We start from the raw sequence: 22,930 nt of genomic DNA on the forward strand, positions 1-22,930 counted from the left end.
AGGTATGGCCACTGGGGGCTCCTTCAGATTGCTCCCTAGGTCTTTTGGACTTGGCCCACTTTTTTTTTTTTTTTTTTTTTTTTTTTAGCACTTCCTTACTTTCTGACGCGTCCCAGCCTCATCCTGCATTTTCCCTACATCAGCACTGGAATCAAGCCATTTCTCCAAGGAGCCCTGGTTCCTGATTTTGGAGAATGGTTGGGTATACTTAAGGCCACTACTTTTTTTTATTGTTTTATTTATTTTAGAGAGGGAGACAGAGCATGAGTGGGGGAGGAACAGAGAGAGAGGAAGACATGGAATCTGAAGCAGGCTCCAGGCTCCGAGCTGTCAGCACAGAGCCTGACACGGGGCTCGAACTCACGAGCCGCGAGGTCATGACCTGAGCCGAGGTCGGACACATAACCACCTGAGCCACCCAGGGGCCCCTGTGTATACTTGATAGTGCTGGCGTGTGGCTGCTTCTAGACCCTCTCAGTGGACAGAGCTAAGAAATACACATTTGTTTACCCACTTGTGTGTGCACACATCTGGATCGTTTCTTTGTATGTGCGTGTTAAATCATGCATTCATACTGACATCTGTCACTAACCAAACATCATAGGGTTCATACAGCTTCTCCCCTACCTGCCTTACTTATAACTTCCTTCTCTGACGTGGAGAAACTTGGTTCCTGTTATTTATTCATCATTTATTTATTTATATACCAACTCTGGTATACATACAAAGTAGATTTTTAATTGACAACCCACACTCTTTTGCTTTTTTTTTTTTTTTTTAAAGTAGGCTCCATGCTGAGTGCAGAGCCCAGCGTGGGGCTTGAACTCATGACCCTGAGAGCAAGACCTGAGCTGAGATCAAGAGTCGGATGCTTAACCGACTGAGCCACCCAGGTACCCCAACAACCCGTACTCTTGTGAGGAACAAATTTACCCCTTAGAGTACACGGTTTGTGTATATTCTTTTTGTCTTTAGCTTTACAGTACCCAGTCAGTGAACTATTTTCACTTTGGTTAGCTGTTTTCTCCCATCTCTCCAGGGAGGTTATGTTATACATTTATAACATCATTAAGTTTATTTTCATAGTCTCCATACATCCTAGGATTTTTTAAATTTTTTTTCTTCTAAATTTGCACCAAGTTAATTCTTTGGGTATTCAATTCTATGGGTTTCAGCAAATGCAGTCTTATATCCATCACCCCAGTACTATATAGAGCAAGCAGTTCCGGGGTGCCTGGTTGGCTCAGTCGGTAAAGCATGTGAGTTCGAGCTCCCCCGTTGGGTGCAGAGATTACTTAAAAAATAAAATCTTAAAAAAAAAAAAAAAAAGGTTCCATTGTACTAAGTCAGTTCTTCTCCCTTCCCTCAAACACTGACCCGTTTTCTGTTCCTACAGTTTTGCCTTTTCCATAATATCATATAAATAACCTCAGACACTTGTAGCCTTTTGGCTTCTTTTGCTTAAAATATCTTTCAGATTCACCCATGTAATGCGAATCAGTAGTTCCTTTTTTATTCTTAAGTAGTCGTTGTATGGATGTGTGACAGTTTGTTTATCCATTCATTTGTTGAAAGATATCTTGGTTGTTTCCAGTTTTCAATGATTATGAATCGGTGGTAAACATTAGCATTTAGATTTCTGTGTCACCACGAGTTTTCAGTCCTTTTGGGTAAATACTAAGAATGTAACTGCTGGGTCACATGGTAATTGTATGCCAACCTAAAAGAAACTGCAAAACTGTTTTCCAAAGTTTGCATTCCTGCTAGCAATGTATGAGAGCTCCTGTTTAACTTGATATTGTCAGATTGTTTTTAGCCATGTAATAGATGTGTAATGGCATTGCAGTGTAGCTCTAATTTGCATTTGCCTAATGACACTGAAGATCGTTTCATATGCTTATTGGCCATCTGTATCTCTTCTTTGGTGATTTTTTTCCTTGTAGATCTTTTGCCCATTAAAAAAAGACTGAGTTATCTTTTTATTGTTGAGTTTAAGTTATTTAGGAGATGTTTTTCCCTTCTTACTGAACTGCTAGGACTTCCTGTACAATGTTAAATAGAAGTGGGGAGAGAGGACATCCTTGCCCTAGTCCCAGATTTAAGAGCAAAACATTCAGTCTCTCCACATTAGGTATGTTAGCTGTTGGCTTAATTCAGAGATATCATTTTTTAGGTTAGGAGAATTCCCTCCTATTCCTAGTTTGCTCAGCGCTGGTTTTTTTTTTCAAGGTATTATTTTTAAGTAATCTCTACACCCCACGTGGGGCTGAAACTTACAACCCCGTGATCAAGAGTCCCATGCTCCACTGACTGAGCCAGCCAAGTGCCCAAATTTTTTTTTAATCATAAATGATAAATTTTGTCAAATGATTTTTCTGCATATATTGAGATGATCATATGGTTTTTCATTTTGTTGTTAATATGGTGAATTGCATTGATTTTTCAAGTACTGAATTAGCCATGAGATGAACCTCGCTTAATCATGATATATTATCTTTTTTATATATTGCCGGGTTTGATTAGTCATTAGGGAAATACAAATTAAAACCACTTCATGCCGAGTAAAATGGCTGTAATAAAAAGGTGATAACAGTTGCTGGTGAGGAGGTGGAGAAATTGAATCCTCACACACTGCTTGTGGGCGTGTAATACGGTGCAGTCATTTTTGAAAGCCATTTGGCAGTTCCTCAAAACGCTAAATCTAGAGTTACCATATGATCCAGAAATTCCACTCCTCAGTATATATGCAAGAGAAATAAAAACATATGTCTACACGGAAACTTGTACACGAAGGCTTATAGCTGCATTATTCAAATAGCCAAAAGTTGAGACAACCCACGTGTTCATTATCTGACAAAAGGATAGACAAAATGTGGTATATCCATACACTGGAGTATTATTCAGCAATAAAAAGAAATAAAGAGCAGACACATGCTATGACTGGGGTGAAGCTGAAAAACGTTACACGAAGTGGAAATAGCCAGTCACGAGAGACCATTCGTTGTAGGATTCCATTTATGTGGGATGTTCAGAACGGGCAAGTCCCCAGAGACAGTAGCTTGCTGGTTGCCCAGCACCTGGCTTTCTCCTCTGCTGTGTCTTCAGTGTGAGGGTTTTGTGTTCATGCAGTCAAGAGTTGGGCTTCGTTTAAAACCTGTTGCGGGGCGCCTGGGTGGCTCAGTCAGTTAAGCCTCCATCCGACTTCAGCTCAGGTCATGATCTTGCGGTTCGTGGGTTCAAGCCCCGCATCTGGCTCTAGCTGACCGCTCAGAGCCTGGAGCCTGCTTCGGATTCTGTGTCTCCCTCTCTCTCTGCCCCTCCCCCACTTATGCTCTGTCTTTCTGTCTCTCAAAAATAAATAAACGTAAAACAAAAACAAAACTGTCGCACCACGGGCTGCAAATCCCTGTGTCTCCCTGTTTGGCTGTGGATCTTCCCTTTCTACTGCTCTGCAGAGCATCTTTCCCAGTTTCTGCCAGCTGTATTCCACTCACTTGTACTTCACACTTGCTATTGGTAGTGATGAGGGTTTTTGGGGGTGATAGTGGAGTGTGTGGGGTCCGGAGTTGACGATCAACAAAGAATTCTTGAAAATGTCTTTGGTGCAAGAAGGTAGATTTTATCAAAGCTGGAAGACAGGACCCGCGGGCAGGAAGAGCTGCCCGGGGGCCATGAGACCCAGGGGGTATACTCTGGGGGTTGGGGGAGGTAAAATCCTGGAAGTCTCCTCCAATGCTAAAGAAGACTCAGAGGAAGCTGGAGGCCTAGCAGTGGTCTGGCTAAGGTTGTTTTTCCCTCTAGCAAAGTATTAGCATTAAGACTGTAGGGTTAAGTAGTTCCTGAGAAGAAACGTTTTCCTCCGCCTGCCCCAAGTATTTGCCAGTGGGCTGCAGGTTATAAGGAAATTTAATTTTATCTGCCATTTCCTTCTGCCTTTGTTTCCCACATCAGCTAGCACTTTGGGTTACTGGCAGGGAGAAGGTCATTCTCTGATGTTTTGATTAAACGGGATTCTTCCATAGGTGCTGGAACCTGGGGCTTGAGGGTGTGGCCTTCCTTGGCGTTCTACTTCTTTTCTAGAAGTTACTTTGGACTTCTCACGTATCCTTGCCCTCCCTAGGGCTAAAGAGCTTTTTTTTAGTTTTCCTGTTCCCTTTCCCAGCTGCAGTGGCTTTCCACCAGTGCCTCCAGGCTATAATGTTTTGCCTTTCTCCAGTAGTTTAAGCTTTTGATTCCTAGAAGAAATGGGAGAGCTGAATCTGGGCAGGGTTTCATTGCTATCATTTTCTATCCCCAGCTTTGGTGAGTTTCCACCCATGTCGTGTCCTCAGGCTATAGGTTTTGTTGACTCTCACGGAAAGTAGGGATTTTTTTTTCCCCATAGGGGGTGTGGGTTTCATGGAGTTTCAGCAGTGACTACTGTTTTCTTCCCCTAGCCAGTCCCACCGGGGAACTTTCTTCTCAAGGGTCTCCCCAGTCCTCCTCATGAAGCCCTGGTGGGGTTACCAGGGCGAGAAAGCCTCCACAGGGTGGGAACCGTGTCTGCAGCTCCCGGGACTTCACATGTTCACACTAGCCCATACTCAGCCTTTCATGATTCATTAATCTTATCGAACTCTGTCCCAGGCAGACAAATGCGTGGGTCCCATTTCTCCTGCAGTTGTGTCTCCACTTTTCAAGAGACTTGTTGACCCATGACCTCAGTTCTCCAGTGATTCAAGAAAAGTCATTAATTTTGTTTCTTAAGCTTTTTTTCTTGTTCTAAGGATGGGAGTAATGTTCTTTCGGGCTCTGTTCTCGTTGGTTTAAAACTGGAAGTCCTGTGGTTCTTTGGATGCACAGATTCTTAATTTTGATAAAGCCAAATTTATCTGCCGTTTTCTTTGGTTTGTACTTTTCATGTTTTGTTGATTGACAACTATGTATGAGCTAGTTCTTTTAAATTTTTTTTTTAACATTTATTTTTGAGACAGAGAGCATGAACAGGGGAGGGTCAGAGAAAGAGGGAGACACAGAATCTGAAACAGGCTCTAGGCTCTGAGCTGTCAGCACAGAGCCCCATGCGGGGCTCAAACCCACGGACCGCGAGATCATGACCTGAGCCGAAGTCGGACGCTTAACCGACTGAGCCACCCAGGCGCCCCTGAGCTAGTTCTTTTAACAGACACGCATATTAAGGCAGGCAGGCTATGCTGTAGAGAAGTTCGTGTAAAAGGCTGGAATTATTTGATCCTTGAATCCAGGCTTAGATTTTCTGTATGAGAAAGTGTTAACTACTAATTCACTTTCTTTAAGCATATAGGATAACTTATTTCTATTTCTTCTTGAGTCGTTCTGGTAAGTTGTATTCTCTTAAAAATGTGTCCATCTAATCTGCTTCAGATTTATCAGCACTCATACTAGCCTATACTATAAGTATCTGTTATTTTTATACCTCATATTTTGTATTTATGCATTCTGGGTTATGTTTTCCTTTGGTCAACCTCACCTAAGAGGTTTTAAAAAAATATTTATTTTAATTTTTGAGAGAGAGAGAGAGAGAGAGCAAGCGAACAGGGAAAGGGGCAGAGAGAGAATCCCCAGCAGGCACCATCCATGCTCAGCGTGGAGCCCGATGCGGGGCTTGATTCCACAACCGTGAGAACATGACCTGAGCCAAAATCAAGAGTCACATGCTTAACCAACTGAGCCAACCAAGCATCCCTTAGTTTTTAAAGAAAATTTGTTTTGGGGCATCTGGCTGGTTTGGTTGGTAGAGCATTCAACTCTAGATCGCGGGATCATGAGTTCAAGCCCCATGTTGGGTGTAGAGATTACTTTTAAAAAAGTGAGTAATAATGGGGTTCATGGGTGGCTCAGTCAGTTAAGAGTCCAACTCTTGATTTTGACTCAGGTCATGATCTCATGGTTTTTGAGATTGAGGCCCATGTTGGGTTTTGCATTAACAGCAAGGAGCCTGCTTAGGATTCTCCCTCTCTCTCTCTCTCTCTCTCTCTCTCTCTCTCTGCTTCTCCACTCGTGCTCTCTCTCACCCAAAATAAATAAATAAGCTTAAAAAATGAGTAATAAAATTTCTTAAATTCCTATATTAAAAAATCTGTTTCTCTGTTGATATTTGCTATTGTCTTTTGTTTTCCATTTCATTGATTTCTGCTTTTATCTTTATTTCATTCCTCTTTTTTTTTTGCACCTTTCCATGATCAAATTGCAGAACATACACAGTACCAGATCTGAGCGGGTCCTAAGTGCATTGTAAATTGCAGTGTGGCCCACACTTTAGCATGTCTGTTCCTGCCATACTGCCAGCCTTTCCCTCAACTCATCCCCAAAAGGCCCAAAGAGTATAGTTCCCTGTGATCAGTTGTCTGACGAGTGTGAATAAAGCCAAGTTATGTTTATGTATGTAATATGATGGAGCCAGGCAAGAGTGGACTGCTGTGGGATAATAGCCCTGTTTAGGGGAGACACTGAAGCATAGTAAGGAAGGAAAGAAAGTTCTTCCAATGGGTAGCACTTTGAATAGTACATTTCATAGTCAGTTTTTTTTTTTTTTGTTTTGTTTTTAATATGAAATTTATTGTCAAATTGGTTTCCATACAACACCCAGTGTTCCTCCCAACAGGGGCCCTTCTCAATACCCATCACCCACCCTCCCCTCCCTCCCACCCCCCATCAGCCCTCAATTTATTCTCAGTTTTTAAGAGTCTCTTATAGTTTGGCTCCCTCCCTCTCTAACTTTTTTCCCCTTCACCTCCCCCATGGTCTTCTGTTAAGTTTCTCAGGATCCACATAAGAGTGAAAACATACGGTATCTGTCTTTCTCTGCCTGACCTATTTCACTTAGCATAACACTCTCCGGTTCCGTCCACGTTGCTACAAAAGGCCATATTGCATTCTTTCTCGTTGCCACGTAGTATTCCATTGTGTATATAAACCACAATTTCTTTATCCATTCATCAGTTGATGGACATTTAGGCTCTTTCCATAGTTCAGCTATTGTTGAAAGTGCTGCTATAAACATTGGGGTACGAGTGCCCCTACGCATCAGTACTCCTGTATCCCTGGGGTAAATTCCTAGCAGTGCTATTGCTGGGTCATAGGGTAGGTCTATTTTTAATTTTTTGAGGAACCTCCACACTGTTTTCCAGAGTGGCTGCACCAGTTTGCATTCCCATGTTATTTGTTTTTTTGAAGGCAAGCTATACTGAGGTGAGGATCTGACCAGATTCACAGGCAATAGCTAATGATTTTTAGATAGATAAGGACTTACAAGGAACAAGAATAGAGAATCAGTGCAAGGAAGTGTATGGAAGAGGTGTGTGGATAGACCTCTTGGGATAGATCTGGAGTGCAAGGATTTAAATCTCACTTGTGATCATCAGATGAGTGAGATACTCGTTATGCCTCAGTTAGCTTCTTTCTCCATCCACCTACATGACTGCTCTGTGGGCTCATGAACAAGTGGCCATGACGCAGGGAGGCTGAAAAGGACACATTCTGGATCTGAATGTATTTTCCCACCTGCCATGTTCTGTTGGCGACCCCATTTGCCATCATGATATTCCACAGAGCAAAGGGCTTCACCAAGGAACTCACTCTAAGGCAAAGTAAGTGGAGCATTATTAACAAGATTTTCTCCTCTTACTATGAATCCTACATGCTGCTGGAGGAATATGGTTGGGACTCAGGATACCTGTGGTGCCTCCTGGCATTCATCCTGACAGCATCCCTAAGACCTAGATCTTTCAGAAATGAAACCAAGAAAGGAAGGAAGGGAGGGAGAGAGAGGGAGAAAGAAAAAAGAAAGAAAAATAGAGAAAAAAAGAGGGAGGGAGGGAGAGGGAGAGAGAAAGAAATCCAGTATCTACTAGTAATGATGTCATTGATGCGTGTACTGAATTAACCCATGTTTGGTGGTAGAAATGATGTCTTCTCAGACAAGTTCAGGAGAAAGGTTCTAGGTATGGTTTCTGACCTAAGCCTGGTTCGTTAGCCATCTTAAGTGATTTTGTTAGCTAAGGGATTATCTTTTTGTTTGTTTTAACCGGCTGCTTGGAGTTTATTTTCCACTTGGTGGGAGGCACACCTTCCTGGGGGTGTCAGGAAGGCTTGCATGTGGCTTGGATAGTAGAGGGTGGGGTTCTCTCAGCTTCCTTTTTGGTGTTTGCAGTTTTGATGTTAAAGACCCCACTGCTTCTGCCTGCTGCAGCCTGCCTAGTCTACGGGGAGGGGAGGAAAGGGACCCCGGGGAGCCTAGTGCCTCCTGAAGCCTGGTGGCTGGTGGTGGCCACTCAGGACTGGGGCGGGGTGTCGGCTTTGCCAGGCTGGCCGCCAGGCTGCTTTCTCGTGACTTCCAGAGCCAAGTCACAGGTGATTGTGGTGTTGGAGGCCTGGGGAGGTTCCAAGCCTGCGGAGTCTAACACCGTAGCCATGAATGGGAGAGCGGACTTCCCGACAAAGAAGCTTGCCCACCAGTGACCTGGGTAGGCCTCGGGGGACCAGGGTGGTGAAGGATGGCTTCCCCAGGATATTCTGCACTTCCGCAGGAGCTCTTACTGGAAGTGGAACCCAGGCGGTGGCGGTAATAGTCGTGGGTGGCTACGAGCAAGCCGCGATAGGGGGTGGCTTCCTTGCTGTCGTTTGTGGGCTGGTGGAAACCTTGGCAGCGACCCCTCCCAGGCCTCGGCATGTGATCGTGGGTGGTGAGGATGGTGATGGGGGCGCTAGGCCACAGAACCAATTTGCAAAAGAGACCAGGGAAAACCACTGCACAACTGAGATGCCCACAGGGCTCCGCTTTCTGTTTAATGCAGACAGAGTTGACTTTAAAAAAATTTTTTTAATGTTTATTTGTTTTTGAGACAGAGACAGAGCACGAGTGGGGGAGGGGGGTTGGGGGGGGGGTAGGGAGGGAGGGAAGCAGATAGACACAGAATCCAAAGGAGCCTCCAGGCTCTGAGCTGTCAGCACAGAGCCTGACGCAGGGCTCGAACTCACAAACCATGAGATCATGACCTGAGCTGAAGTCGGATGCTTAACCGACTGAGCCACCCAGGCGCCCCAGACAGAGTTGATTGTCAGTGTTTGAAACTAAGAACCCTGGTTTCTACAGCGAAATAAGTCGGGTGGAGGAACAGATTAGGAGGTTGAATAGCATGCTCCCCAAAAGATGTGTTCATACCCTAATCCCTAGTACTTGGTGTCAGCCAATGTGACTTGATTTGGAAACAGGGTCTCTGCAGATATAATCAAGTTAAGATCATACTGGATTAGGTCATACTAGATTCGGGTGAGCCCTAAATCCACCAACTAGTGTCCTTATAAAAGGCCAGACACACAGGGAGGAAGGCCATGTGATGCTGGGGCCATAAATTGGAGGGATATAACTATAAGCCAAGGAATACCAAAGACTGCCACAAAGAAGCAAAGGGAGATGCTTCCTGAGTCCTTCAGAGGGAGTGTGGCCCTGCCGATTTTGGATTTCTAGCCTCCAAAGCCACGAGAGAATACCTTTATGTTTAAGCCACCCAGTTTGTGGTCATTTGATACAGCAGCCTTGGGAAATGAATACACACTTCATTCAAGGTAAGCTGAGTCCGTGGAAAGATTCAGTTCTGTGAACTGGGTGAGTGGCTGACTGTGTTCTCTACCGTGGAGATTTGACACAGGTCTCTGTTCGCTGAGCCTTGAGGGGGGGATGTTAGTGGGCGGCCCCTAAAAGACCACATGATAGTTAGCCCCGGTCCCAGGTCCCTTTAGTTAGATTATTCCGATTAGCATGCTGATCCGGCTGTCCATTACGGTATTGTACCCACCTTTGTTCCGAGAAATGAAATCCTACTCTTCCCCCTACTACCCGAAGAACCTGGCTTCCATGCCCACTGAAATCAGTATTATCTCCTATGAGCATTCCCGGCCAATGAAAAACAGCCACACCAGTCTCTTAGAATATGCTATTAGTCTCCTCAGCAATATCCCCAATTTAATCAAATCTAAGGCACCATCAATGATAAGACACACTATTACTTTACGAACTACTTAGAAAAAAAAAACACTGTCAAAGTTTGACCTGCAATAACTTATAATGCATCTGCATTTCACAGGCATGAAAAGATGTGCGTCTTAGAACTCATGGAACACAGTATTTCTCAAAGCCTTGGTGAAACAAGTGTCATTTGAAGTCAGAATTCTCAGGAAAACAAAAGTGTGAGGGAGCAGATTATCCATGATAAACCATTCTACCCCTTGTGTCTCTCTGAGGTTTTGGATTTCTTCCTATTCGTTATTCCAGGGAATTTCTGGCAACTTAACTTTATTTAGTGTGGACTAACGTTGAGTGCAGGTTTCAGTTCACCAACTAAGAAAACGATGAGAACCCAGCTGCTTTAGGTCAGCATATTGAACCCGAAATCTCTGATATGCATACCCATAATGACCGATTCAGCCTGATATGATTATTCCTCCTTGATCTAGCACCCTCCTGTCATATAACCAGACATACTTGCTAGGGTTATTATAGGTGTTTCTTAGGGTGTAAGCCTTCTCCTGGGCCAGACTCTGTATTTGTCTTTCTGGAGCATACTGGAGTCTCACTGTTGTTACAGGTTTGGAAAAAGTGAAGAGTCCTAGAGACGATGAGGAAATGTGGCTTTCTGTGTCCGTGAGCTCACGTGAGCCTCTTTACGAGTTTTCAGGCAAGGTGGGAACTGCATCATCAAACAGAATAGCAGTTGAGTATAGGCAGGTGAGCACCATTCCAGATTGAGACTTAGAAAAAAAAATTTTTTTTAACATTTTATTTATTTTTGAGAGCGCTCAAGCGAGTTTGGGGCAGAGAGAGAGAGGGAGACATAGAGTCTGAAGCAGGCTCCAGGCTCTGAGCTGTCAGAGAGCCAGATGAGGGGCTCGAACCCACAAACTGTGAGATCATGACCTGAGCTGATGTCGGACGCTTAACTGAGCCACCCAGGTGCCCTGCAGATTGAGACTTAATGGAAACTGTGACTCATCTGCATCCTCTCCTATGTCGCCATTTCAATTGTCAAGGTCCTATTTTCACCTAAGAGACTTGGTGAAGAATTACACTAACATTGGGGCACTGGGTGCCTCAATCGGTTAAATGTCCGGTTTCAGCTCAGGTCATGATGTCGCTGTTCATGAGTTTGAGCTCCCCTTAGGTCTCTGTGCTGACAGCTCAGAGCCTGGAGCCTGCCTCAGACTCTGTGTCTCCCTCGGTCTCTGCCCCTTCCCTGCTCGTACTGTGTGTGTGTGTGTGTGTGTGTCTGTCTGTGTCTCTCTCAAATACATAAAACATTAAAAAAAAAAAGAAACTAACATTGTAATTTGGCAACTCGTGGGATCAAACTTTCACATTTGTCTTTTGAGACCAAAAGACAAACAGTCTGTTCTTCAGCTGCAAACAATAAGAGATTCCTTTACTGTAGCCTCAGAAATTTCAGTCTGTGCTTTCATAGGAGGATTTAGGAATTACAGTTTCTCTTTCTTTTTTCTTTTCTTTTCTTTTCTTTTCTTTTCTTTTCTTTTCTTTTTCAGTAAGCAAGCTCTATGCCTGCTGTAAGGCTTGAACTCAGAACCCCCAAGATCAAGAGTCATGGGGTCTACCGACTGAGCCAGCCAGGCACCCCTGTTAATTCTCCTTCTTTAAGCCAGTTTTCACTGGTAGTGATTTTTGTCTCTCCCAGGGTACATGTGGCAATATCTAAAGATATTTTTAGCTGTCACAGCTGGGGAGGGATGTGTGTATATGTTACTTGCATCTGGCGGATAGATACCAGAGATGTTGTTAAATATCCTGTGATGCATAGGATACCCTCCTATAACAAATAAATATCCTGCCCAAAATGTCAGTAGTTATCGGGTGAAGAAACCCCATCTTAAGCTACTCAGCACAGTAAGAAGTAACCACCCTATCCCACGTCCCTTAGTTCCTCAAATATGCTTATATTCCCTTCAACAATCTCAGCTCTTTTGCCAAAAAAGTACCATGACATGATCAACGATAAGAAGCACCGTTATTTTATGACTGTGAAGGAAGAAGCACTGGCAAACCATAATGGCGCTTTGATTTTCAACACGCCCTTTTATGTGTGCCCTTCATGGGCACTTCATTCTAGATGACGGGATAATGTAGCTGCTTCTCCACAGGATGCCACAGGATACTAGAGTCACGTCCCCTAATACTTGCAGGATTCTCCCTTAAGCCCCAAGTAGACCCAATACCCAATCCTTGAAGTCCTCTTGCCTGCAACCACTTCTGATACAAATTTCTGCTTTTCAGCAGCACAGTTGGGTCTGTGTGCGTGTGCACGCGCATGCGTAAGATACGGTGGGTTCCTGTGTAGCTTGGGGAGGAACTGGGATTGCTGGAGGCCACATTTACAACTACTTTTTTTTCACTTATTTTTTTTTCCTCAATGTTTACTTACTGATTTTTATTATAAAATTTTTTAAAATTATTTTTGAGAGAGAGGGAGAGACAGAATGTGAGTGGGGGAGGGGCAGAGAGAGAGAGGGAGACACAGAATCCGAAGCAGGCTCCAGGCTCCGAGCTGTCAGCACAGAGCTCGACTCGGGGCTCAAACCCATGAACTGTGAGATCACGGCCCGAGCCGAAGTCGGACGCTCAACCGACCGAGCCACCCAGGCGCCCGTGGGGCTACTTTTAATAGCACCCATGTTAGGCTACAGAAGTGGTCCTGCTGACCAGTGCCAAGCACTAGGGACTGCACTTTGGCTGTGGACACTCACTCTAGCATCACGTCTGCTGCTTGCACTTGAGCATGATGTCCCCGTTAACCGCTCTCAGCCCTCCTTGCAGGCTGCTGCCTCTTCACTCGCTCACTGGCCGGGATGGAAGTGCCTAGTTCACTAAGGATGGCTTAGCACATACATGCTCGTGCTCCAGTCATAAGGAGGGATGGAAAAGGAAGTATTTGGCATTTTCAGCATCCGCCATCAAACTTTTATTATGTGGGGAGTTCCCCGAACACAGAGAAATGGCATAGATTTGGCTACAAAGAATGGTAAAGATCCACTACTACCCTTTCCGCCACTCTCTCCCTTCTCCGAACGGAAACCAGAAACAATCCTGGGTTCCCTTCTTCTGGATTTCGTCTCCAAAATATGATCCTTTTTCTTAAGTTTTTAAAAATGTTTTATTACTTTTTAAGAGCATGAGAGAGAGAATGAGAGAATGAGTCGGCGGGGGGGGGGGGGCAGAGAGAGAGAGGGAGACATAGAATCGGAAGCAGGCTCCAGGCTCTGAGCTGTCAGCACAGAGCCCGACGCGGGGCTCGAACTCATGAACTGTGAGATCATGACCTGAGCCGAAGTCGGACGCTTAACCGACTGAGCCACCCAGGGCTCCCTAGTCTTTTTTCTTAATGTAAACTCTAGCCCCAATGTAGCACTTGAACTCCTGGCCCTGAGATCAAGAGTCACATGCTCTACCGACTGAGCCAGCCAGGTGCCTCCATAATACAGTGTTGAACCATCCTCTTTTCATCGCCACTGCGAGTAACTTTGCACAGCAGACTGTTATCCGTTCTGTCTGGATTACTGTCCTGGCCTTTCCTCCCCGCTTCCGCTCGCTCGCTTCCAGTCCACAGCCCTTGAGGTAGCAAGTGTGTTTCCTTTTCTAGCCACCCTATAAACCTTCTTTGCTTACAACCTTCCGCGGCTTCACTTTGCACTTAGAATAAAATCCAAAATCTTTACTTTGGTTTCTAAGGAGGGTGATCAAGAGTCTTCCCTTTTGTTTTTTTTTTTAAGTGTCTGTTTATTCGAGAGAGAGCGAGTGAGAGAGAGCACATGCTTGAGCAGGGAAGGGGCAGAGGAGAGAGGGAGGGAGAATCTCAAGCAGGCTCCACATGCAGCACTCGTGAGCCATGATCTCACGAACTGGGAGATCCTGACTTGAGCTGATGTGAAGAGTCGGATGCTCAGCTGACCAAGCCACCCACACGTTCCAAGAGAGCCTCCTTTTATTCTCAAAAATTAATGCTTTGGACAATAAGTTACTGGCCCTTTACCTGTACGGCCCTGATTTTCTTTACTTTTTTTTTTTTTTTTTAACATTTATTTATTGAGAGAGAGAAGAGAGAGAGCGTGAGCAGGGGAGGGGTAGAGAGAGAGGGGGAGACACAGACTCTGAAGCAGGCTCCAGGCTCTTAGCTGTCAGCACAGAGCCCACATGGGGCTCTATCTCAACGAACCACGAGATCATGACCTGAATGGAAGTCGGACGCTCAACCGACTGAGCCTCCCAGGCGTCCCTGTAAGGCCCTGATTTTCTGGACCCTGCTCCCTGACCCCCTGAGTCACTAACTCCCGCTCACATCTCCTCTTACCTTTCGTCCCTGCTTTGGGGCCTTTGAAGGTTCTGTTCTTCTGCCTTCTGTTTTCCACACAGTTTTCTCCTTGTCATCCTTCAAGTCTTAGCAAAATGGGCATCTGAGATGGCTTTCGTCACTTTTTTTTTTTTTTAAGGAATCTTTATACCTCATGTGGGGCTTGAATCCACAACCCCCAGATCAAGTGTCGCATGCTCCACCCCCCCCCCACCTGCCGAGCTGTCAAGGCACCCCCTCCTCACCTCTCTACCTAAACAGCCTCTGTCTCTGTTCTCTGCACCATTTCCTTGCTCATTTCTTCCATAGATTCTCCAGAATTTGATGGCTTTTTTTTTTTTAATTTATTTTGAGAGAGTGAGAGACCAGGGGAGGGGCAGAGAGAGGGGGAAATAGAATCCCAGGCAGGCTCTGTGCTGTCAGCACAGAGCCCAGTGCAGGGCTCCAACTCACAAACCACGAGACCGTGACCTGAGCCGAAACCAAGGGTCGGATGTTTAACCAACTGAGCCACCCAGGCGCCCCCAGAATTTGGTGTTTGTTCTGTCCACTTGTTTATTGTTAATTTCTGGCTTGTCCACCAGAATGTAAGCTCCCTGAGGGTATGGATTATGTGTGTTTTCTTCACCAGTGTGTCCTGGGGCCCACACGCCACAGTTCCCTTAATGAATAATATGTTAAACAGAAGAGTAAAATTCACCAGGCCTTCCCTCCCTGACCTCCTGGTAAGGGTAAGCTGCCTTGCAGAACAGAGTCAGACAGTCCGTCGTTCTCTTCCTTGCACATCTCACAACTGTACTTAGACGGCCATTTGTGTAATGTCACTGTTGTCAGTTTCTCCTAGATTATACTTCCATGAGAACGGAGGCACATCTCTCTTGCCATGCCCACAACAAGGCCGTTCAGGAGGCATGAGTCTGCGGAATCTTCCGGAGGCTCATGTGCCTGCGAGCTGGGGAGAGGGAGGAGGAGGGGACCTTGGCTCTATGGCGGCACAGTGAAAACAGGAAGGGCACGTGCGCGGCTCACGCAGGCCTCCCCGTGCAGGGTGATTAAGTGGCCCGGTCTTTCTCTGCTGCAGAATTTCCCTGGACTTCCTCTGCTTCACTCTTGTTGTCCTTAGAGGTTTCTTAAACTTCAGCAAATCTGGGTACGTGGAGGACCCAGGCCTTCAGCCAAGGCACATGGCAGGGATGGCAGCAAGGCCTCTGGATCCCCGGGAAGACTTGGAGGAGTGTGGAGAGGAACACTTGCAGCTGATGCCCTAACTTCTTTCTGTGTTGTCTTTGTAAACAGAAGTCTCGACCACTACTGGCTCAAAGACCACAGCAGGACATATAAAGACCGCAGTAGAACATATAAACTCAGGCAACCCCAACGCAGCATTAACACACGGTGGTGAAAGTCCAGTTGAAAACACAAAGATGACGACGGCCATGACGGCCAAGACGACCATGGTTCTACCAACTCCCGAGGAAAGGAAGCCGTCATCCACCACGTCAGCCGTGGTCACCAAAAGCCCATCTACGGCACCCAGCAACTCACCCGCTGCCCCGCCTCTAGCCCCGATGCAGAAAGACACAGTTGCCACTCCCAGTAACAAAGAGGGGGTGTTAACCAGCCCCCCGACAGCTCCTGATCCACCAACCAGTAAGTCCGTGAAGCCCGACACCACACAGAGCCAGCCAGCCGGATCTGGAGCCCAGAGCAGCACCAGTGTTCCCACTGACCACACGACCACGCAGGGCACAGGGCCTCTGCCGCCACTGGTTAGCCCCACCCGTGCCACACCTGCTCCTTCCACGGCCACCCCAGCAAGCCCTCACCAACCAGCTGCGACTGCTACTTTGAAGCCCCCGGGGGACTCTTCCAAGGCATCAGACAAAGTCTCTACGGCTTCAAGTACTTTAGGCACCAAGACCAGTCCCGACTCCACATTACACGGGGCGCCTACCACGCCAAGTAAGTGATGTGCTCCCCACCCCCCCCCCCCCCCCCCCCGAGCAGGAAGAAACTTCTGAATGCTTATATTCTATACAGTTGCTCAGCTGGAAGATAGAATTCATGCTGAGGGTTACACACTGTGACTACACCACCTTCATTCAGATCTGGGGTCCCCTTCAATGACAAGCAGAGGCCAACAATGCTGTGTTGTTCTGATGAGAGCTCGGGGTTTTGGCCTGCCCGGGTGAGCGCATAAACAAGCCAACAGTCTATTCATGGGTAAGACTTGGGCGGTTGGTTGCAGGGTGGAGGGAGCATTGAAAGTAGTTCAGAGCAGTGGCGCCTGGGAGACTCAGTCTGTTAAAAGTCTGACTTCAGCTCAGGTCATGATCTCATGGTTTGTGGGTTTGAGCCCCGTACTGGGCTCTGTGCTGACAGCTCGGAGCCTGGAGCCTGCTTTGGATTCTGTGTCTCACTCGCTCTCTGCCCCTCCCCCGCTCACACTCTGTCTCTCTCAAAAATAAAACAAACATGAAAAAAAAAAAGAAAGAAAAAAGAAAAAGCAGGACTCCAGAACAGTGTTCCTCACATGTGTTTGATAGCATTTACAGTAGGAAATACATTTTAATTTTACACCACGATCTGGGACCACGAAAATATAACACACACATGTAACTGATAACAAAAGTTTCACGTATCAGGGCTTATTCTTGCTGTATGGGATACGTCCTAATAATTTTCTACTCCATCCCATTCCTTTGTTCCTTTTTAAAAGTGCTGATCTTAACCCAGTAAGTAAATTTTATTAAAAAAAAATTTTTTTTTAACATTTATTTATTTTTGGGACAGAGAGAGACAGAGCATGAACGGGGGAGGGGCAGAGAGACAGGGAGACACAGAATCGGAAGCAGGCTCCAGGCTCTGAGCCATCAGCCTAGAGCCTGACACAGGGCTCGAACTCACAGACCGCGAGATCGTGACCTGAGCTGAAATCGGACGCTTAACCGATTGAGCCACCCAGGCACCCCCCAGTAAGTAAATTTTAAAACTCACTGATAGATCATGAGCCTCAAGATCATGACCCATAGCAGATCTATTGAATCAGAACTTCTAGGTGTGAACCTGAGGGTCTGCATTGTCCAGAACTTCCTCGGTAATCGGGATGTACGCTGCTGTTGCCACTGTGGTGGTGCTGTCCTGCTGTAAGAGCAAGGGCTCTGAGTTAGGGACGCCGGGATTCACGCCCCTGTTGTGTCTCCCTGTTGTGTTGTGTCGTCTTCTTTTTTTAAGTTTACTTCTTTATTTCGGGGGAGAGAGAGAGAGAGAGAGCAAACGGGAGGGGCAGAGAGAGAGAGAGAATTCCAAGTAGACTTTGCACTGGCAGCGTGGAGCCTGGCATAGGCTCGAACACATAAACTGCAATCATGACCTGAGCGGAAACCGTGAGTCAGTCACTTAACTAACTCAACCACCCACATGCCCCCTATTGTGCCACTTCTTAACACTGTGACCTTGGGCAAATCATCAAGCCCCTCTGACCCTCAGCTTGCTTGCTTGCTTGCTTGCTTTCTTTCTTTCTCTCTTTCTTTCTCTCTCTCTCTTCTCTTTCTTCTCTTTCTTTCTTCTCTCTTTATTTTCCTTTCTTTTCTTTTTTTTCCTTTCTTCCTGTCTTTCTTAAATTAAAACATTTTTTTTCATTTTTACTTAGAGGGCAGGGGAGGGGTAGAGACAGGAGAGAAGAATCCCAAGGAATCCCAAGCAGGCTCCACAGAGTCGGCACAGAGCCCCATGTGGGGCTCAAACCCACAAAATCGCGAGATCATGACCTGACCCGAAATCAAGTGTTGGGCACCCAACTGAGCCATCCAGGCACCCCTGAATTTTTTTAAATGTTTATTTTTGAGAGAAAGAGAGAGTGTGAGCAGGGGCGGGGCAGAGAGAGAAAGAGGGAGACAGAATCCGAAGCAGGCTCCAGGCTCTGAGCTGCCAGCACAGAGCCCGACACGGGGCTCAAACCCACCAGCGGTGAAATCATGACCTGAGCCGAAGTCGGACACTTAACCACCTGAGCCACCCAGGCGCCACTCAGTTTCTTTATTTATAAAATAGGTTAATTATGGTACCTTCTTCGTAGGGCGTGGTGAGGATTAACTAAGAAAGTAACTCGGAAACACTCAGTACGGTCCCTCAGATGGAGTAAGTCCTCATTTAGTATTAGCTGTTGCTGCTGACACCATTGCTATTGTGACTGCTTTTATGAGGCCTCACCCTGGCTCACTCAGTCTCACCCATCCTGGACTATGTTATGAGAATGGACTTCAGGTGTTTACTTCTTCCTCATAGCCTTGCTCATTACTCCAGCTTGTAGTCTAGGTGGGAGATAAGATCAAAGAACCTTAGGGAGCTAAGAACAAGAAAGACTGTCCTCTTAAAGGTTCCACTTATATTTTTTACTTTTGAAAAAAGTTTTATTAATTTTAGTAATCTCTACACTCAACGTGGGACTCGAACTCACGACCCCGCAATCAAGAGTTGCACACTCTTCGGACTGAGCCAGCCAGGCGTCTCCCACTCATCTTTTCTCATAGCATTTGCTTTCCAATTACAGCATCATTTGTTGCCTCACAAGGAAATCATGAGCACTCCAGCAAGGTGCCAGCTGTCCCTGGGACCTCTTCCTCCATCACTGGGACCTCTTCCTCCGCCGCTGGGACCTCTTCCTCCGACACTGGGACCTCTTCCTCCAACACTGGGACCTCTTCCTCCGTCACTGGGACCTCTTCTTCCGTCCCTGGGATCTCTTCCTCCGTCCCTGGGACCTCTTCCTCTTCGTCGGGACCTGTGGCCACATCTCCTGTTATGGGACCTGGAAGCTTTAGCACTCACTTGGCTCCAACTACCCCCCAAGTCTCCAGCACATCTTCTCCTGCCTTGACTCATAGGGATGATGGGGTACTGCCAGCAGCGGTGGGACAGGTAAGAGAGACCAGACTCAGATGGGAGGGGGCTCTAAGAGGTGTTTCTAGTCTTCCTTATAGCCCAGGGCCCCTGGTGAGGACTGTTAAGAAGTAGGCAGCCATCCACCCCCTCTGCCTCGCTTTGCCGGACAGCCAGGCACACACCTGGCTCTGTAACTGGCCAGCCCAGCTTGCCAGAAACTCCTTCCTTTGTGTCACCCACTCAGGGGGAGGGAGAGAGGGAGGGAGGAATTAGTGATGAGACCCTGCCAGGCTGAGCCAGAATCTGAATCTCAATGGCTTCTTCTAGATACAGTGCGGACATCCCGAAAATCAAACCGAGAGGATGCTCATCCTGAACTTCACGAAAACCAGCCCCTGTGTGAGTACCCTGCTAATCCAGGCTGCACCCTGAACTACACCCCCAAACTGTGGTTTAGCGGCAGGGCCAGAGAAGGTAGAAGGGAATGGTGTGTTCCTTTTCCTGCCCTTGTTTTTTTTCCTAGTGGGAAGTGGCCCCTTCCAGCTTACAGAGGGACAAAGTGAAGTTCAGATTCCTCTAAGTCAAGTCCCATGGGGCTGCTGTCAGGCCAGAAGAAGTACCCAGGTCTCCTGGACTTGCACTGTGTAATTGTTCACATGTTCTCAGAGTCTGGAGACCTCAGTCCTAGTTCCTGTTTGCCTTTCGTTCGGGCTGTGATTTAATTAAATTGATCTCTTTGGTCTTCAGAGGCTCAGTCTGCCTGCCTAACTTTTCCTGCTCTCATAGTCTGTGGTTTTATATTTGCTGGCCCATGTATTAATCTGATGGCCTCAGTGGTTGAACAGCAAGGAGATAATCTCCCTCTGGTCTGAGCAGTCAGTTCCGAAGCATCAGGGAGCCATTGCCAGCACTCAGGGTGGTGTGTGTGTGCTGGGGTGGGGGTGTCAGCTTGCGCATGACTCCATTTTCATGAAGGGGCGTGTCCTACCAGCCCAGATGGCTGCTCCCTTCTGCTGGCACCTGGGAGTGCAGCTGATGGGTGGCTCACTGCTGCCCTCTCCTGGTCAGTGACTGTTTTTGCAAACACCCCCTAGAATTAAGACAGGCTGTCTAGAAGACGAGAAGGTGGGTTTACAACATTTTAATACCACCTGTATTTTTTCAGTCATTTTCTTTTGGGTGTTCGCTTTGCTGGGATTTTCCAAGTGAATTTTACAGAGCATGCGTTTAGACTGGAGTTTGAAAGGCAGCGGTGCTGCCCTGGCCTTGGGTTATTGGACAAGGCAGGAATCCCACCGATGCGTGCCCAGCCATTCTCAGGCCCTCTTTTTTGCTAAAACTTGCCAGGTTGTATGATTGGCTGGGAGAAGCATTTTTTCCCCCCGTGTGCTGTAAAAGGAGGGTTGGAAGCCCTGGATCCCTACCTGGTGTGAGGCTGAGGGATTGGGAAGCCTAGGAAATCCCAGGTAGAAACCTAGGGATGGTTTGTGGGGGTCCTGAGGTGAGCCATACCAAGAGTCCTTTTCTTTACCCATCTCCATACCTTATTCCGAAATCAGGTCAGAGAAACGCCAGCTTGGTGTGCCTCTAGATGACATGGCAGGACCTGGTAAAAGCTGTCCACACTTTGCTTCCTCACCTTCAGCCCTAAAGCCATGTCAGCCATGGTCTGTCTGTTTAGAGATACAGGACTTCCTTCCAAGATGTCTCCACGTGCCTCTTCAAGATCTCCCACCGTGCCCTGTTCAGTGACGGCCTTGCCTTTTTCCCTGTCAGCCTGTTTATGGCTTCATGGACAGAATCTTAGTTTAGGGAAGGGTGTGCATCTTTCAACTTTGGGATAGATATCCTTGGGCTGAGAGCTGGGGCTTCCCCTCCTGAGGTCTTTGAACTGGGCATCAATGCCTGGAAGGTTGAGAGAGGGCTGGAGTCTTCCCCACTGGCTGGGGGCTGGGGGTAGGGAGGGGTGGCAGTGGTTGCTGGGAAGGACCTCCACAGTTCCTTCTAGAGCAATGATAAGGGCATCAGGTCATGACCCCTGAAGAACTCTGAGAGAGAAAGGGGGTAGTCAGGTGAAAGGTATTGGTCAGCCATAGACAAGATAAACAGGGTGAGGGGACCCGGGGAGGAGATTCGCATGAGTCAGGGAAGGCAGGGACTGGCCCAGCTCGGCACCTAACCTCTGACTCCTTCCGGGCCTGCAAGTGGTCCCAGTTGAGGGAATAGAGAAATAGGTCCACACCAGGCAAATGCATTCTCCAGACCTTGGGTCCGACGGGCAGCCCCCAAAACCTAGGCTGTTGTTCTGATCTTTGAGGAATCACTTGTGGTCTCCCTGCAATAGGAGACGAACTTTTCGGATGACAAACTGGTCACACTACTGTGCAGAGCGGCAAAAGCCACCTTCAACCCACCTCAAGATCGGTGCCATATACGGCTGGCACCTATTCCCGAGACCCAAGCAGTGGCAATCAAAGAAATCGCAATCCAGAGTGAGTTGAGGGGAGGGGGTGCTGAGGCCTAAGGGGGGTGGGAATGGGGCAAGGGGTGACAGCTTAGGAGCCACGAGGATGGGTCAGGGCTGGTCCTTCCTCAGTACCCTAAGAAGGGTCGCGCCAAGAGAGGCAGCACCCAGGAGACTGAGGTACAGCATGTCCTCTTGGGGCCCTGTGTCCATCCCTCGCACACCACTCTGAGCTGGACCACTAGAAACGTCTCTCCTCCCCACAGCAAACCTCCTGCCCAGGGACGTGTATGAGTTGCTGAAAGACAAATGGGACGAGCTGCAAGAGGTAAGCGGGCTCCTCCCGTGTGCTGGGGCGGAAGCCTGTCCCTCGGAAGTCTACAGTTACTCTGCTCCACAGTGCTTCTCGCTGTAGAGGGACCCCCCGCTTGCAAGCAGCTGGAAGACGGGAGGATTAGAGAGGGGGCAGCTGGGTGACGGAATAGGTCCCCCAGCAAACGCCAAGCAGAAGAGATCGTAACTGACCGGGAGTGACCCACGTTCTGTTTTCTGCCACATAACCTCCTCCTTCCTGGCAGGTGGGAGTCAGTAACATGAAGCTTGGGGACCAAGGGCCACCCGAAGAGACGGAGGACCGGTTCAGCATGCCCCTCATCATCACCATCGTCTGTATGGCCTCCTTCCTGCTCCTCGTCGCTGCCCTCTATGGCTGCTGCCACCAGCGCCTCTCCCAGAGGAAAGACCAGGTGAGGACTTCACTCCCCTCGCCAGGGAAGCAGGCCAGTTCACCAGATGACTTCACCCCGTCACCCCCATATTAGAGGAGAGTGAGGGGGCCGTGAACCCTTTCGGACAGGCAGAGACCCTCCCTTACAGGAACTGCAAAGTTACAGGGAAATGAAAGAATCACGCGGGGGAAGGGAGGATCGCGGCTGCGGAGTCCAGACTTGGGGCAAAGCCCCGGCTCTGCCTGTTACCCACGTGGCCATGGGCACTTCCTGGAACCTCTAAGCTCCAGGTTTCTCATCTGCACGTGGGGAGAACGGTCACCTTGCGGAGCTGCTGAGGGTTCCCTGAAAGAAGTGGACCTAGGCCCACGTGTCTGACGTCTGACAGGAGGCTCTTTTACCCGCCTTCGTCAGATTCCCCTCATGACGGCCCCACCCGGACACGTAGTCCTCAACCCTGGTTGCACACTATGGGGCCAGTTAGA

At 47.6% G+C, this 22,930-nt stretch overlaps 1 protein-coding gene and 1 pseudogene across 2 annotated transcripts in view; one reads left to right on the plus strand and one right to left on the minus strand.

Annotated features, from left to right (window-relative positions):
- The window catches only part of PODXL (podocalyxin like), a 52,750-nt gene that overhangs the window by 25,173 nt on the left and 4,647 nt on the right, over positions 1-22,930 (plus strand). Inside the window, exons 2-7 of one of the 2 annotated variants that reach the window (XM_027075497.2) lie at positions 15,666-16,331; positions 18,922-19,289; positions 19,581-19,652; positions 21,598-21,745; positions 21,984-22,045; positions 22,296-22,463. In XM_027075497.2, the coding sequence (XP_026931298.2) occupies positions 15,666-16,331; positions 18,922-19,289; positions 19,581-19,652; positions 21,598-21,745; positions 21,984-22,045; positions 22,296-22,463 (1,484 nt within the window). The remainder of the gene's footprint in view (positions 1-15,665; positions 16,332-18,921; positions 19,290-19,580; positions 19,653-21,597; positions 21,746-21,983; positions 22,046-22,295; positions 22,464-22,930) is intronic. The other variant, XM_053218073.1, reaches the window with a different exon arrangement.
- On the minus strand, positions 7,874-8,734 carry LOC128314714 (pancreatic progenitor cell differentiation and proliferation factor-like; annotated as a pseudogene).

This window comes from Acinonyx jubatus, chromosome A2 (assembly GCF_027475565.1).
Source record: "Acinonyx jubatus isolate Ajub_Pintada_27869175 chromosome A2, VMU_Ajub_asm_v1.0, whole genome shotgun sequence".
Taxonomy (NCBI): Eukaryota; Metazoa; Chordata; class Mammalia; order Carnivora; family Felidae; genus Acinonyx; species Acinonyx jubatus.